The sequence below is a fragment of the Podarcis raffonei genome, chromosome 6, assembly GCF_027172205.1.
Source record: "Podarcis raffonei isolate rPodRaf1 chromosome 6, rPodRaf1.pri, whole genome shotgun sequence".
NCBI classification, from domain to species: Eukaryota; Metazoa; Chordata; class Lepidosauria; order Squamata; family Lacertidae; genus Podarcis; species Podarcis raffonei.
Window position 1 is genome coordinate 40,309,514 of NC_070607.1, and position 14,335 is coordinate 40,323,848.

Below are 14,335 nucleotides of genomic sequence, written 5' to 3' on the forward strand. Positions count from 1 at the left end.
AGAGTTGCCTCTCCTTTAGTGGTCCAGCTAAAGGACATTCCTAATTCAGATTTAGCTTCTTGACCTGGTCCAGGATATAGTATCTCCCATTGCCCAAGGCAAATTCACATCTTGGCTAGAAGGCCTGTATGCATTCCCTAAGCCCAGGCATGTGCTACTATTTACACACACACACACACACACACACACACACACACACACAGACACTCTTCTTCCCTCTTAACTGCAATACACACCCTGCTGCCATGCCATATAGTCCAATATTGTATTATTTTATTGTTGTTAGCTGCCCTGAGCCCAGCTTCAGCTGGGGAGGGCGGGATATAAATAAAAATTTATTATTATTATTATAAAGAGGTATAAGCAAGGGAAACGTAGGTTTTCAAATATGACAGTGTTATTGGATCCCAGTGATGTGGGATGGAAAACCATCAATGGCTGCAACTGAGAGGAAAGATGACAAATAGAATTGTGTTCTACACTCTGTATTTCAGTTTGAGGCACGAGTCGGTTCACAAAGCACTGTGCAGGCACACACAAAACTCCATTGGTGAATAGTAAATGGAACCCCATATTGGCATAGGCCAATTTGCTATGGAGGAGAGCAGAGGATCTAAATCTTGACCCCTTCCTTGAGACCTGATAGTCTCAATTGGAAAATTGGTGATGATAAAGCCTACATGCATGGAGGGTTGGACCATGAACCTCCCACCCCCCACAACACCCATTTGCTTGCACTCATGGCTTTTTGGCCACCTAGTGCTATGCACACAAAATCTAGCTTCTTTTTTGCATGCATTTCCACGTTTGATTGCAACTGGAGTTTTGTCTGTGACTGCCACCTGGAAGTCCTATGCCAATTGTGCTACTTGCTGCTAGTCTGAGGGCCAGAGGTTGTTGCAGGTCAGATTTTGTAGGTACAAATGGCACATGACAGGTCAATGTAGTGCATTCTAGATGTCTTGGAATACAGCTCCCATCTCTGACAATCAGCCAGGCTGGCTGAGGCTGGTAGGCATTGTAGTCCAAAATATCTGGAGGTTGCATCTCATAGAACAGGGGTCCCCAAACTAAGGTCCACGGGCCGGATAAGGCCCAATGGACTCGTCTATCTGGCCTGCGGTGACCGCTGCTGACTGCTGCTGCTGCCCGCTCTTACCAACGCTGCGCGGCTGTCCACTTCTGGGTTGGAGGAGCACCGGAAATAGCTTGTGCGCATGCACAAGCGTTATTTCCGGTGCACATCCGGGGTGGAGGAGGCCCATGCACATGCGCACAAGCAATTTCCGGTGCTCCTCCGACCCGGAAGTGCACTGGAAATAGCATGTGTGCACGTGTATGGGCACGCGCTCCCCTGCCCTCCGGCCCACTGTGCAATTGGCGCTGGAGACACCAGCCCGAGACGCGGTAAGTTTGCTGACCCCTGTCATAGAACAAGAAGCAACTTAGTGTGCTTCAGCCACTAGAGAGCACAGTTTGCTCATTGAAGTCTGGTGATGATTACCAGTAATACGTTTCCCCAACATTTTTCTAGGAAGGTAACTCAAGAAAACCAAATCAAAGTTGAGCTTATCCAATCACATTAGTGTTAAGAGTTCACAGGACTAGTTTTCATGTCATATCTGAGTGTGGCCTGTTCCAAATAAATGGAAATCATACAACTTCAACTACTAATAAACAATAAAATACCTCACAATTGTTTTCATCTTAGGAGGAAACAAAGAGAAAAATGAAGATGACTCTCAGGTATTTTCAAAACTATATTGTTTCATTCACAAATTGTTGAGAAAGTCTGGTTTGTAAAATGGGACTGTGAAATTGTACTTGAAAGCTTTAATACTGCTTAGAACCTTGTCTAGCAAAACAACTCAGAAATTATTAATAGTAGTAGTAGTAGTAATTAAATTTGTATCACTCTTCTTTCCAAAGGAGTTTATCACATTCATCTGCTCCCATCCTGAATGCAACTATGTAAAGAGACCATTGTTGTCTGCCTTGTTTCTCTGCAGAGGGAAATGAGAATGATAGCAATTTGTCCAGTACTGTCTAGGGCTACCTTCATATGACAATTTCCCTGAGGTTTCTGCATTACAATGTAAAAGCCTCTTCTTGAAAACTAATGGAATGTAGTGCATATTTAGTATTTATTCCCAAGTTATTTGATTCCAGGGGGAAAGAAATATGTTTGCTGCCCCTTTAACCAAGAAAATTGCAGGAGTAAAGCAATGAAATTTGGGGCAGTATACCGGCATAATAGGGACATGGATGGCGCTGTGGTTTAAACCACTGTGCTGTTTGGACTTGCCGATTGGAAGGTTGGCAGTTTGAGGCCCCGTGACGGGATGAGCTCCTGTTGTTTGGTCTCAGCTCTTGCCAACCTAGCAGTTCAAAAGCACACAGTGCAAGTAGGTACTGCTCCGGCAGGAAGGTAAACAGCATTTCCGTGCTGGTTCACCAGAAGCGGCTTAGTCATGCTGGCCACATGACTCAGGAAAACTGTCTGCAGACAAACCCCAGCTCCCTCAACCAATAAAGCGAGATGAGCGCCACAACCCCAGAGTCGTTAGTGACTGGACTTAACTCTCAGGGGTCCCTTTACCTTTACCTTTACCTTTACCGGCATAATGTTCCTTTCGCTGTTTTCATCAGGGAACAGTGAGAGGAATATCAATGATGTTCAATGGCATTCATTGTTCTGTCACACCACACCTACTGAAATTTGGTATAACAAGGCAGTATTTAGGTCAAAAAGTCATGATTCCACAGCACAACAGGTAGTGCTGTGTGAAAGGAACATTATAAAATCTGACAGAACCACAGCATTATAATCAGGAAAACTAACAATATTCCCCACATCTGAATGCACTCTTAGAGAAAGATGGGAAATCTCATGGCCCTCCAGATATTTTTATTGGATTCTAACTCCCATAACCAGTGACTAAACCCTAATTTCCAAATCACACAAATGACTGTGTCATAGAAGCAAAACATAATGTAATCTCCCAATTTTTAACCAATAAATTGACCCAACTATTCTAGTGAGGATCTGAAGGAGCCAATACTTGAAACCGAATGTTATCCCCTCCATCTTCATAGAAAGTTGACAAATACTAAACTTTTGAAAATTTGATGTAATTTGGACAAAGGACAAAGAGTGGTCCAACCGTTGTGCTGGCAAGACTTGGGAGCAAATGAAGGAGGTCACATATGACTCCATTGATGCTGAGGAACAAGATGCCTGGATAGACCGGTTCAGAAAACTGGAGAGGGCTCTTTATTTGTGTGATGTGAAAAACACAGGTAAGAATAGTTATGGTTGGAGAAGGGGCTGCTGCACTAAGGAGATGGCTTTTGTATTTGGCTTGTATTTCATGTCAACCTCATATTTATCCATGAATGTCTGAAGGGAAGAAAATAGGCTGTAGCACATTATCGGCCTATAATTATGAGCATAGATGATCAACTCACTCCATGGTAGTATTTTGGTAGTATTTAGGATGACACAATAAATATTTTTGTTCCAAATTGCTTTTAATGAGGGGTCCAACAGCAGCCTGTTTTTAATCTTCAACTTTCGCGCTGGTCATGGGACCGAGACGGCTCTGGTCGCCCTAACAGATGATCTCCGCAGGCAGCTGGATCGAGGCGGGTCGGGGCTGCTGATTCTTCTAGACCTGTCAGCAGCCTTTGACATGGTTGATCACGAACTCCTGAACCACTGCCTTGCCGACGTGGGGATCCAGGGCACAGTCCTTCAATGGCTGCGCTCGTTTCTCTCTGGTCGGGGACAGAGGGTGGTGCTTGGGGGGGGGGAATTGTCATCGCGCCACTCCTTGGTGTGTGGAGTGCCTCAGGGTGCGATTCTCTCCCCGATGCTTTTTAACATCTTTATGTGCCCCCTCGCCCAGCTTGTCCAGAGTTTTGGGCTGGGTTGCCATCAGTATGCCGATGACACCCAACTCTATCTGTTGATGGATGGCCATCCTGACTCGGCCCCAGACGCACTGACCAGATGTCTGGAAGGTGTGGCTGGATGGTTACGTGGGAGCCGGTTAAAGTTAAATCCTTTGAAGACAGAGGTCCTCTGGCTGGGACGGGATGATATGGGATTGAGGGGGCAACTCCCATCTCTTGCGGGGGTGCAATTAGTGCCAGCACCATCCGTTAAGAGTTCGGGTGTAATCTTCGATACCTCCCTCTCTATGGAGGTGCAGATTACAGCTATAACAAAGGCGGCATTTTTTCATCTCCGCCAAGCTAAGCAGTTGGCTCCTTATCTCTCTCGCCCTGACCTAGCCACTGTGATCCACGCGACGGTCACCTCCAGACTGGATTATTGTAACTCACTCTACGTGGGGCTGCCCTTGAGACTGACCCAGAAACTCCAGCGGGTGCAGAATGCCGTGGCGAGACTCCTTATGGGGTCTTCGCTGCGAGATCACATTCGCCCGGTGCTATACCAGCTGCACTGGCTCCCGGTGGAGTACAGGATCAGGTTTAAGGTGCTGGTTTTAACCTTTAAAGCCCTATACAGCCTAGGACACTCGTACCTACGGGACCGCCTCTCCTGGTATGTCCCACAGAGGAACCTACGGTCTGCAAATAAAAACATCCTGAAGGTCCCAGGCCACAGAGAGGTTAGGCTGGCCTCAACTAGAGCCAGGGCTTTCTCGGCTGCGGCTCCAATCTGGTGGAATGCTCTGTCACAAGAGACTAGGGCCCTGCGGGACCTGACATCTTTCCACAGGGCCTGCAAGACAGAGCTGTTCCACCAGGCCTTTGGTCAGGGCGCAGCCTGACCCCCTCCTCTGGCAATCTGCACAGAATTTTGCTTAACGGTTGCCATCAATTTGATTTTAATTAATTTTTATAATGAAATGTTTTTAGAATGTTGGATTATTTGATTGTTGTTAGCTGCCCTGAGCCCAGCTTCAGCTGGGGAGGGTGGGATATAAATAAAATTTATTATTTATTATTAACTGGCTGTGATGTAAAGAATTGAAATGTAGCACAAGGGTAGCCATGTGATGCCCTCCAGATGTTGTTGGGACTAAAACTCCCATCACCCCTGTCCATTGGCCATGTTGGCTGGGGCTGATGGGAGCTTTAGTCCAACATAAGGAGCGCACCACATTGGCTACCCCTGTGCTTTGATATTATGTGTGAACAGACCACCAGAGTTGCATTTGCTCAACAGTCAAGTCTGATTTTGTCCAAAGGGGAAGATAATATTTTCTCTCTCTCTTTTCCTCTTTCTCTCTTTTCCTCTCTAATACATACAGGCAAGTTGGAAAAAGAAAAAGCCAAGCGTCTAATCCATAACTACAATCAAATTTATGATCTGTGCCTTAGTCCACTGAAAATTGATAAAGCTTTTCGACCTTTCCGTCCTGGACAAGACATAACTCTGGAACCTTTGCTGGATTACTTAAAGGAGCTGTAACTGTTGCTAGTAATACAGTGCTCATGAGTGTACATGCCTAATAATGTTCATTCACCCACTGGTGTTCTTACTGAGTCAGTATCTGAAAAGTTTATACTTCTAATTAATTCTTCATTTCCAAATGAGCTAAAAGTACATACTCCATCTACCACCTGTGCTCTTTTAATAAAGCTTTCTGTCTGAAATATTAGTGAATATGATGATTGTTCTCTAGATCTTGTACATCAAATATGCAACAATTTGTAGGAGGCAATTCAGTTCTCTGTTTCTCATAATGATGTTATTTTGAGAAGTCAATTATCAATGAAATTTTGTACCCAAGAAGTCGCAGGGCAAGCAAAGAGTTACTGGAACTTGTAAAAATGAATCTTCAAAATTACACATTCTTCTGGTGGAGTTTTTCATATTCAGATTTAAAATCTAACTAAGAGTCACTGTGCTTGCAAACAATGCAAAACATTCATTAGAATGTACACACACAAACATTGTGATCAAGTACTAATTTTGGTACACTTATGCCATCAAAAAACTAGAGAATGTCATTCCCTTGAAATGACCCAATTGTAGTTTGAGTGTGCAAAACAAACTTAACATTTCCCAGGATTCTTTGGGGAAAGTAATGCACTTTAAATGTATATTGGGTGCACTTTAAATTTATCATGTGGATCTGCACATGGATCACTGAACTTGGAGTCCCAATTACAGAAAGAATATTCTGTTAACATGGGCTAACAGTAATCCCTGCAGGGGCTTGGGTAGTGTGGCACCCTGAGCAAGGACAAAATTTGGTACCACTCGCTTAATATTTCATATTTTCTCAATAATTCCTTTTGGAACAGTTGCTTTGGTATGGATATTCTCAGTAGGTATCTGTATAAATACAAATTTATTGTTTATTATCATTATTACTACTGCTACTATGACTAATACTAATTTGCACCCCCTCAGCTTGGCGCCTGTGGTGGGGAATCACCTGCACCATCCTAAATTTGGTGTTGGTCCCAGTGTGCTGTAAATGTATTGTTTAGAGTGGCAGGGGGCAGATGCACACAAGAAAAACTACTAAGTGATTGTAGTTCTGGTGATATAAAATATATTCAACTGAGAAACAAATATAACTTCCCTATCTCATACGCTTCACACTTTACAATTCTTTAAAATTGTATATTGCACAGTATATATAGCACTGTTAGGGATTTAGGATTTTATAGCTACTGATCCAGTATCTATTCTAAGTACCTTAAATTTTACATACCACCCCCGCTTTTTTGGAAGCAAAGTTTTTTTTCCATCTGTTTGTCCCACTTTCTCATCTGTTCTTGAGGTCTCACAGTTTTGTTCAATATGTTTACAAGTGCTGATTTTTAAAAGAAAATCTAATAGTGTAGTGCTTTTCTACTTGAATTAGAAAAAGATTTTGAAATGAATGGACCCAAATTGTGAACCAAATCAGAATAATAGAAAACGGCAGGTATAGCTATAGGTACAATATCAGAGGAGCAAAGGAAGGGAAGTTGCCTTCACATTTAAAAACTAAATCAGAGCAATTCCATAAACAATAATTCTGTACAGTATTGAGTCCACTCTCTTGTTACCAAATAATAAATCACAGATTTTTCTACACTAGTTACTCAGGATGTAAAGGCTTGGGATGGGGGGCAGGAATGGAAAGCTACAGGGGGAGGGAGAATTTCCACAAAATTTACAGAAAAAAACATTCCGGGGTTGGGGGAAAGATCCCCCCATACCTGGAGGTAAGTCCCTCTGGTATGCACAATCCCAAGGGCAACACTAGAGAGTAGTCATTCTAAAAAGTCAACAAACAGTCCAAAGTCAAACAGGGCAGCTCCTGGATCAGAAAACCTGGGGTCAGTCTCAACGTCACAGTCCAGTGGAGCTCCCGAAGCAGCCAAGCCATGGGTCCATCAATGGAGGAAGTTGAGCAGACCCAGAGCTTCTACCTTGCTTCCCTTTCAGCCTTCCAATTTGGATTGGCATATCTGGCTTTGCTCCAGCTGAGCAGCTGTGTCTCTCCACTTGATGGGCATGTAACCCTCACCTGCCCTAAACCTCATCCAGCTGCACAACCACAAACTCCTCCCAGGCCTAACGAGCCCCATGATCTCCACCTGGTCAACTAGTGAGCTGGGCTGTGTTCCCTTGCCTGCCTCAGTTTCCTGGAGTGCACTTCCTGCTGTTCCCGGTGCCTTAGAGCTTGCTGTGTCTGCAGAGATGTATCACCTCCCCAGGCTCCTGTGAACTGTCAGCTGCCCCTTCACTGTCCTCTGATGTTCTGTGAGTACCCAAGTCCCCAACCTCCCTTTCCACATCTTCAGCTTGCCCTGGTGTGTACCAGTCATGGCTACACCCCTTGCAAGGATCCTCTTCCCCTTCCTTGGTGTTCTGCTGGTTCATGACACTGAGCAATAATTCAGATTTGTTTGTAATGAGCTTATATGACAATAAGCATTCAGCCTGATTTCGTCTGGATTTGTTTGACCATCAACTGATCATTATCCTATACCAGGCATCCCCAACCTGCAGCCCTCCAGATGTTTTGGCCTACAACTCCCATGATCCCTAGCTAACAGGACCAGTGGTCAGGGATGATGGGAATTGTAGTCCAAAACATCTGGAGGGCCGAAGGTTGGGGATGCCTGTCCTATACTTTTTAATACATTTCATCACTTTTCTAACCATAAAATGTCTGGGAGGGGTTCAAGTGGATTTTTTGCACCACTTCACTAAATTTTCAGTTGAATGTTTCAGTCTTGAGGTGACCTGATGGCTTCGCTAATCTATGGAACTGTGGGGACTGTTTGTGAATGGACTAAGACATTCCATCAAATACTTTTTTTTACACACAGTTCTCAAAAGGTCCTCATGGAGGAGCCATGATAATCTTTAGAAGGGTCAACAAAGGTATGGATACACATGTGTTATTTGGATGACAACTGGACTCAGGGCACACTAGGCTCTGTAGTTCTCTATAGTTCTCAGCCCTGCCATCTGCTTAAATATGAGGGTAGTTCATCCCTGGCCATATGCTGTAATAATAAGGGTGCCTATCTTAACACATTAGTAATAATCAGCCTTCACACATTTGGGATTAGAGGGGAAAGGTTGCAGTTCACATGCCAGCCTAGAATCAGACCTTTTTTGATATACATATTACTTTTGATCATTAATCTCACTCAATAGCACAACAAATTGGGGTTTAAACTCTTTATGTTGTCTCTGTGCAAAGCCTGAAATAATTGTTTTAGGATTCTGTATGCTAGGATGGGCTGGTGGCACTAGGCACCAGCAGAGGCCTCATGGCTAACCCTCAACCTGCATTGTTGTTGCTGTTCTTTAATTTAATTTAAAATATTTAAAGTCCTGCATTTCTATTCCCTCATGCTTCCATGATTCTATCTCAGGCAGAGGCAGCTGAAGCAGCTACTCCTCACTATCCTCACTGACTTGCCCTTTGGGGCAGGCAGAGGAGAAAGCTGGAAAGTAGGGATAATGGCAGGAAGCTACCATCTACCCTGTTCACCTGCCATTTCCCTCTGGGCAGTGATAAAGATCGGGTCTCCATCATGCTGCTACCAGTTTGCTTGCCTCCCCCTTGCCTGGTTGAGTGAGTGCATGGAAGAAAAAGCAGCTGCCACCACCAAAAGCAGCAACACTGAGGGATGGGGGCAATGAGGACATATTGCCAAAGCTCCCAAAAACCTCATTTTGTCATTGCCAAGCAAGCAACTACTGCTCTGCCAAGGTTTCTAAGCAACAGTGAGAAACAACAGCACAGTGCTAGGGCAGATTTAACTGATTCGGGCCTAAGTCAAGCCACACTAAAGCCATGTTTTTATTCAGTCAGCCATCTTGATTCAAAACGGCATCTAACTATAACCAAACATAGACAAAAACCTGCTCCAGGGGCCACCATGTAAAATTTGGTTATTATATTTATGATTTGGTTATGATTCTAGGTGTCCAAATGCACAGAGAACAGACAAACTATGGTACTTTCCAAAACATACACAATATGAAAATTGTGGTGGTTGAGCTCACCCTGACTCATGTCAAATTGGCTCAAATAAGATAGGAAGCTTTCTCTGAAATGGGGGGGCAGACCTTCCATGTGCCACATTTTCCAGGGACAGTCTCAGATTTATAGAAGTCTTCCCAGTTTCTAATTTGATCCTGGAATGTCCCATTTCCCCATAGGACATCCCTATTTTCATCAGAGAAATGTTGGAGGGCATTGAATTATCCAATCCCCGAGCCATCTGAAGGCAGCTCTGTACAGGGCAGATTTTTAATGCTTTATTATATTTTTATATGTGTTGGAAACTGCCCAGAGTGGCTGAGGCAACCCAGTCAGATGGGCAGGGTATAAATAGTGAAATTATTATTATGGAATAGGACGTCTGTATTTTCATGGGATAAATCTTGGAGCTTATGGGGATCAGAGTGCTTGTATTTCAGGTGATCCCTAGGTACAATTATTTATTTTCAAGCCCAGAAATAGAAGTTGTGCTGCTATCAATAGCCATAAGTCTGCATCTTAAGGCCTTTGTCCTTTAAAAAAATATGTCGAATGTAGCACTTTAAATGGTTCTCAAGATTTGGATCGCAAGCTGCTGTGGATGGGGGGGGGGAGTGTAAGGGTAATACATGCCGCGTCTCTGTGCCAAATCAATTGAATATTCCATTCCACATTGCGAATATTCAGAATTCATGCTGTTTAAATAGGCCAAACATCTGCTCCGGCTCTTTAGAGTTCCTCAGCAGCAGTCACACTCTTGTACGTCACCATCACCAGGGTTTGGAATAATCATGGTGCCAAAAACACCCCTTCCAAAATCTGTGAAAAATCCAGTTGCATTTCAGACTCCCATTCAGGCGTCCACAGATGCTGGCGTTATCATAACATCCTCTCCCTCCCTTTTTTGCAATTCAGAGGTAGCTTTAAAACATGCTGTTCCCAAAAGCCGCACTTTCTGCTCCCCCTTTTTCCCCAGTGCATATTATTCATTAGGAGCCTAATGTGAGTTTCAGACTGCACCATGCGTCTTTGACAGAAGGGCATATGTGCCTGGCCATGTGCTTGAGACAGATAAGTACATAAACAGCATATTGGCACCAGACAGACATCTGTGCCTGGGGGCGGGGGCGGGAAATGCTTGTGATATGTACATGAATGACATTTTAGCTTTAATTAAATCCACGTAACACTGAAATGAAGGCTTGATTCCCCTCCCCCCTTACATGTAAATATCAGGAAGAAGGGGTTGGTTTTTGTTTTGGGGTTTTGCAATATTTTCATGCCTCTGTCACAATATAACCTTAGGCCTTGCAATAAAGTACTAATTAAGTGCCTGCCATGACATGTCATGTAGGGACTGTACTGTCAAGTATATTGCAAGGACAGTTGGGTGCTAACAGGTGGGATCCATGTTAGAAGGCACAGGCTAGAATGCACAGTTTTAAGGGGTGTAATGGGATCCAGCACCCTCCTGGAGCTAGTCCTGTCACAATTAAAATGTGCTTTGTACTTTTAAACAGTTTTAGTAAGTTGGCAACCCTGAAAAGCAGAAGCACTATGACCAGCTTGTACATTTGGCAACCTAGCAAAAAATAATAATTCTTAGACATTTATGCATATGATATATTTATATACAAGGCTTTTAAAGCATGTATCAAATCCCTTTATTCTGTTCTATCCTTTAATTATTAGTAAAGCTGTGTTTGTAAACTGGTTAGAAGTTTAACTTTAAGCAGTTTTGCAATCTTAGTTACTTCCCGAGAAAAAGGATGAAGCTTTAGTAGTTGCTTGGTAACCACATTCCAGATGTATGAGTGAAGTTGGTGTATGTAAGGGAGAAAGTCCTTGGAGTTGGGTGGGTATGTACTCTATTCTCTTAGTGTATTAATTAAGGATTAGTCTGTTTAGGATAATTCCTTTACTCCAACTTCTATTCCCCATTTCCAGGGCTATTCTTCATCCTTGCTGTGACACTTGGTTAGCAAATAGACATTTCAACCTTCATTTTTGGTTTGGTTGTTTGTCCTGGAGTCCCCGCATTCACCTTTAGCAAAGAAAAGATCTATATCTCATATTTGATCAAGTTTGCATACATTACACAATTGTTTGAAGTTCACAGTCAAGTTCTATCCCAAACTGGGTTTGCATGCTCTTCAAGTGTCCTGATTTTCCCAGGACATTCCCAGAGTTACAGAAGCCATCCCAGCTTCTGATTTGATCATGGAATGTCCTGTTTCCCCCCTCCAAGCAGTGCCACTGTTCAGCTCGGAGGAGAATTTCCCCAAACCACCAGCATCTCTGGTAACTTAACACAATCCTTTAACCTAGGGCTCAGCTACCCTCATCATTATAACTGCATTGTAAACATGAGACACCAGATAGCGCTGTAGAGCAGTGATCCGTCACCAATGGGATTTTCCATTAAGAGCATTTATAACGTGTTTTTCTGTAGCTTTTTCTATGTGTGTAGATCCAGCCCTAGTCTACCACACATATCCTATTCACAACTGATATTGTAACTGCTCAGGGTGAAGTATAGTGTCTCAAGATGCTTGTGTGCTGCTAGGAATTGCTACTGTGGCTTCTGTCCATTGGTTTCCTTGACTATCTCAGTGTAGCCATACACAACGGAGTCAGCTTTAAAGGCTTGGGGGCTATGAGATCCCGTATATCTGTTCCACCAGTGCTCACACAGACAGACACATGCATTTTCTTTCATATGGGTCACAGCTCCCATTATTCACAGTAATCAGAATGTGGCCATTTTACCTTTAATCTTGGGGGAATTTAACACAGTTGGGGTCAGGTGCTACTGTTTCCCTTTCATGAGAAGAGAAACTCGGGCTTTCCTCCCAGACAGCACTCGGTTCTAGCACTTCTCTGTTGGGCACTATTGCCATTATAAGAGAGCAAGGGAGGCATTTATGCTGAGTTCCTGCACCTTTTTCTCTAGAAAAACAGCACTGAATATAACTATATATTTTGACATGTATATTGATATATGTATTGCACAGAGATGGATTTAGGGAAGTGTGACCGGTTTGGTTGCATTGGGCATAGAGGTTTGGAGGTGCCACTGGGGACACCACAATTATGATTTACATTGGAACAAGAGGGGGGAGGGGTGCTGAATGTTGGAGTCGCACAGGGTGCTGCTGAAATTTGAGACCCTGATACCTGCCATGTGGGCATTGAGCTAGTGGGGTTCATTTTGCTGGCTTGAATCAGGCCCAATGTGTCTGAATTCCTCATAGCCACAAACCTGACATGTTTTAGCCAACTTTTCCGTAGAGTTAGGGTTCCCATCTGCACTATGCATGCATTATCATACCACTTTAAACAATAATGACTTTCTCCAAAGAAGCCTGGGAAGCATAGTTTGTTAAGGGCATTGAGAATGGTTAGGAAACCCCTCTTTCCCTCGCCAGGGCTTGCCCAAGACATTTTGACACCTGAGGCAAGTCACAAAATGCCTCCCCACTAGGGAAGAACGGGTGAGTGAAGATCTGCGTCAGGAACAAGGGGAGGGAGAGAAATCAGGATCTGCTGCCACCATGGATTCTGCTACCTGAGGTAGTTGCCTCACTGGCTGGTCACAGAGCTACAATTCTCAGAGTTCCCTGGGAAGAGGAAGTGCCTGATTTCCCCATGCTGTTTTCTTGTATTGTATTCTTAGCAGGTGCTGCCAGTCCACCAGTTATTAACTTGGTTCCAATGTACGCTGAGGTTAATTAAGATGTAAAGTGCTTACTGCAGGTCACAGCAAATTTGCTGGAGGACACCTTCAGGTTATCCTCATGACCTTTCAAGAAGCACAGATTTTCCCATATACGCTATCTTTGCAAGGGCGTTCTTCTGTTCCAACAGATGCAAAGAAGGATGAAGGTGAGAGTGAACAATTAGGTGCCGATTTCAAACCTGAACAGACAAGTCATGGCTGCACCTCGGTGGGGGAAAAGGCACTGGTTTGCTGGTAGGAAGGGGTACAATTCAATATAGATGTCTATTGGAATGTTTTGCGTATATTTATAAAATCAGAATATTTCTCATATGTTAACTGCATTGACGCATCTGAATCAATGTACATGCACTTTCCCTTGTATATAACTAGTTCTATCCTAACACAGAGTTTAAATGTGCTTTGTAAATATAATTTAATCAATGGGCTTTAAAAAATACAACTCCAAATTGGATTGCGACCAATGAATTGTACATAGATTTATTTTTTTAAAGTATCGTTGTCATGATTTAATAAACATTGGGGATAACAGCATGAAAACTGAGTCAGCAATTCTGATTTCCATTGAATAGTTAAAAGTATCCTTTCCATATTATACCGCAACAACATCTTATGTTAAAAGCATAGCAATTGCTAACGGCTGAAACTGTTCACTTGTAGCTCTGTTTCATTCCAGTTAATGAATAGTGTTTTAAAGTAAAATTGCCAGAGTTGGCCGCTATTGGTTCTGTCAAGTTAAAAGGAATACAGACAACATAAGATGAACTACTGGCTTGTTATTCAGGAAGGAGGAGAATTTTCAGGGAGCTTTAGGTAGAAATAGGATGCAAGGAAGGAATCACAAGATTTTTGAGCTCCCAAAACCTTCAGTCTCTTTCCTGTCACGCACAGTCTTTATTAATTCACTTCTACTGACAGAGAGGTTGCCTAGACACTTCTGCCTATTTCAGTGGCTTAGCCAATCAAAACAACCACTGCCTGCATGTCCCTCCCCTGTCTCCAGTTTCTCTTTCCCATAGAAATGACTTGTTGCTGTGTGAGCATCTACTCTTGGATTTTCTTTTCTTTCTGCAGCACTTTTTACAAAGAACTCCATCTTTTACTTCTTTACTGCAGC

At 43.3% G+C, this 14,335-nt stretch overlaps 1 protein-coding gene across 3 annotated transcripts in view; it reads left to right on the forward strand.

Annotated features, from left to right (window-relative positions):
* The window catches only part of C6H1orf87 (chromosome 6 C1orf87 homolog), a 35,885-nt gene extending 30,257 nt beyond the window's left edge, over nucleotides 1-5,628 (forward strand). For all 3 annotated transcript variants that reach the window (XM_053392280.1, XM_053392282.1, XM_053392281.1), the window contains 3 exons: nucleotides 1,712-1,746; nucleotides 3,147-3,300; nucleotides 5,283-5,628. In XM_053392280.1, coding sequence (XP_053248255.1) covers nucleotides 1,712-1,746; nucleotides 3,147-3,300; nucleotides 5,283-5,443 — 350 coding nt within the window. In that variant the 3' untranslated portion in view covers nucleotides 5,444-5,628. The remainder of the gene's footprint in view (nucleotides 1-1,711; nucleotides 1,747-3,146; nucleotides 3,301-5,282) is intronic.
* The last annotated feature ends 8,707 nt before the right edge of the window (nucleotides 5,629-14,335 follow it).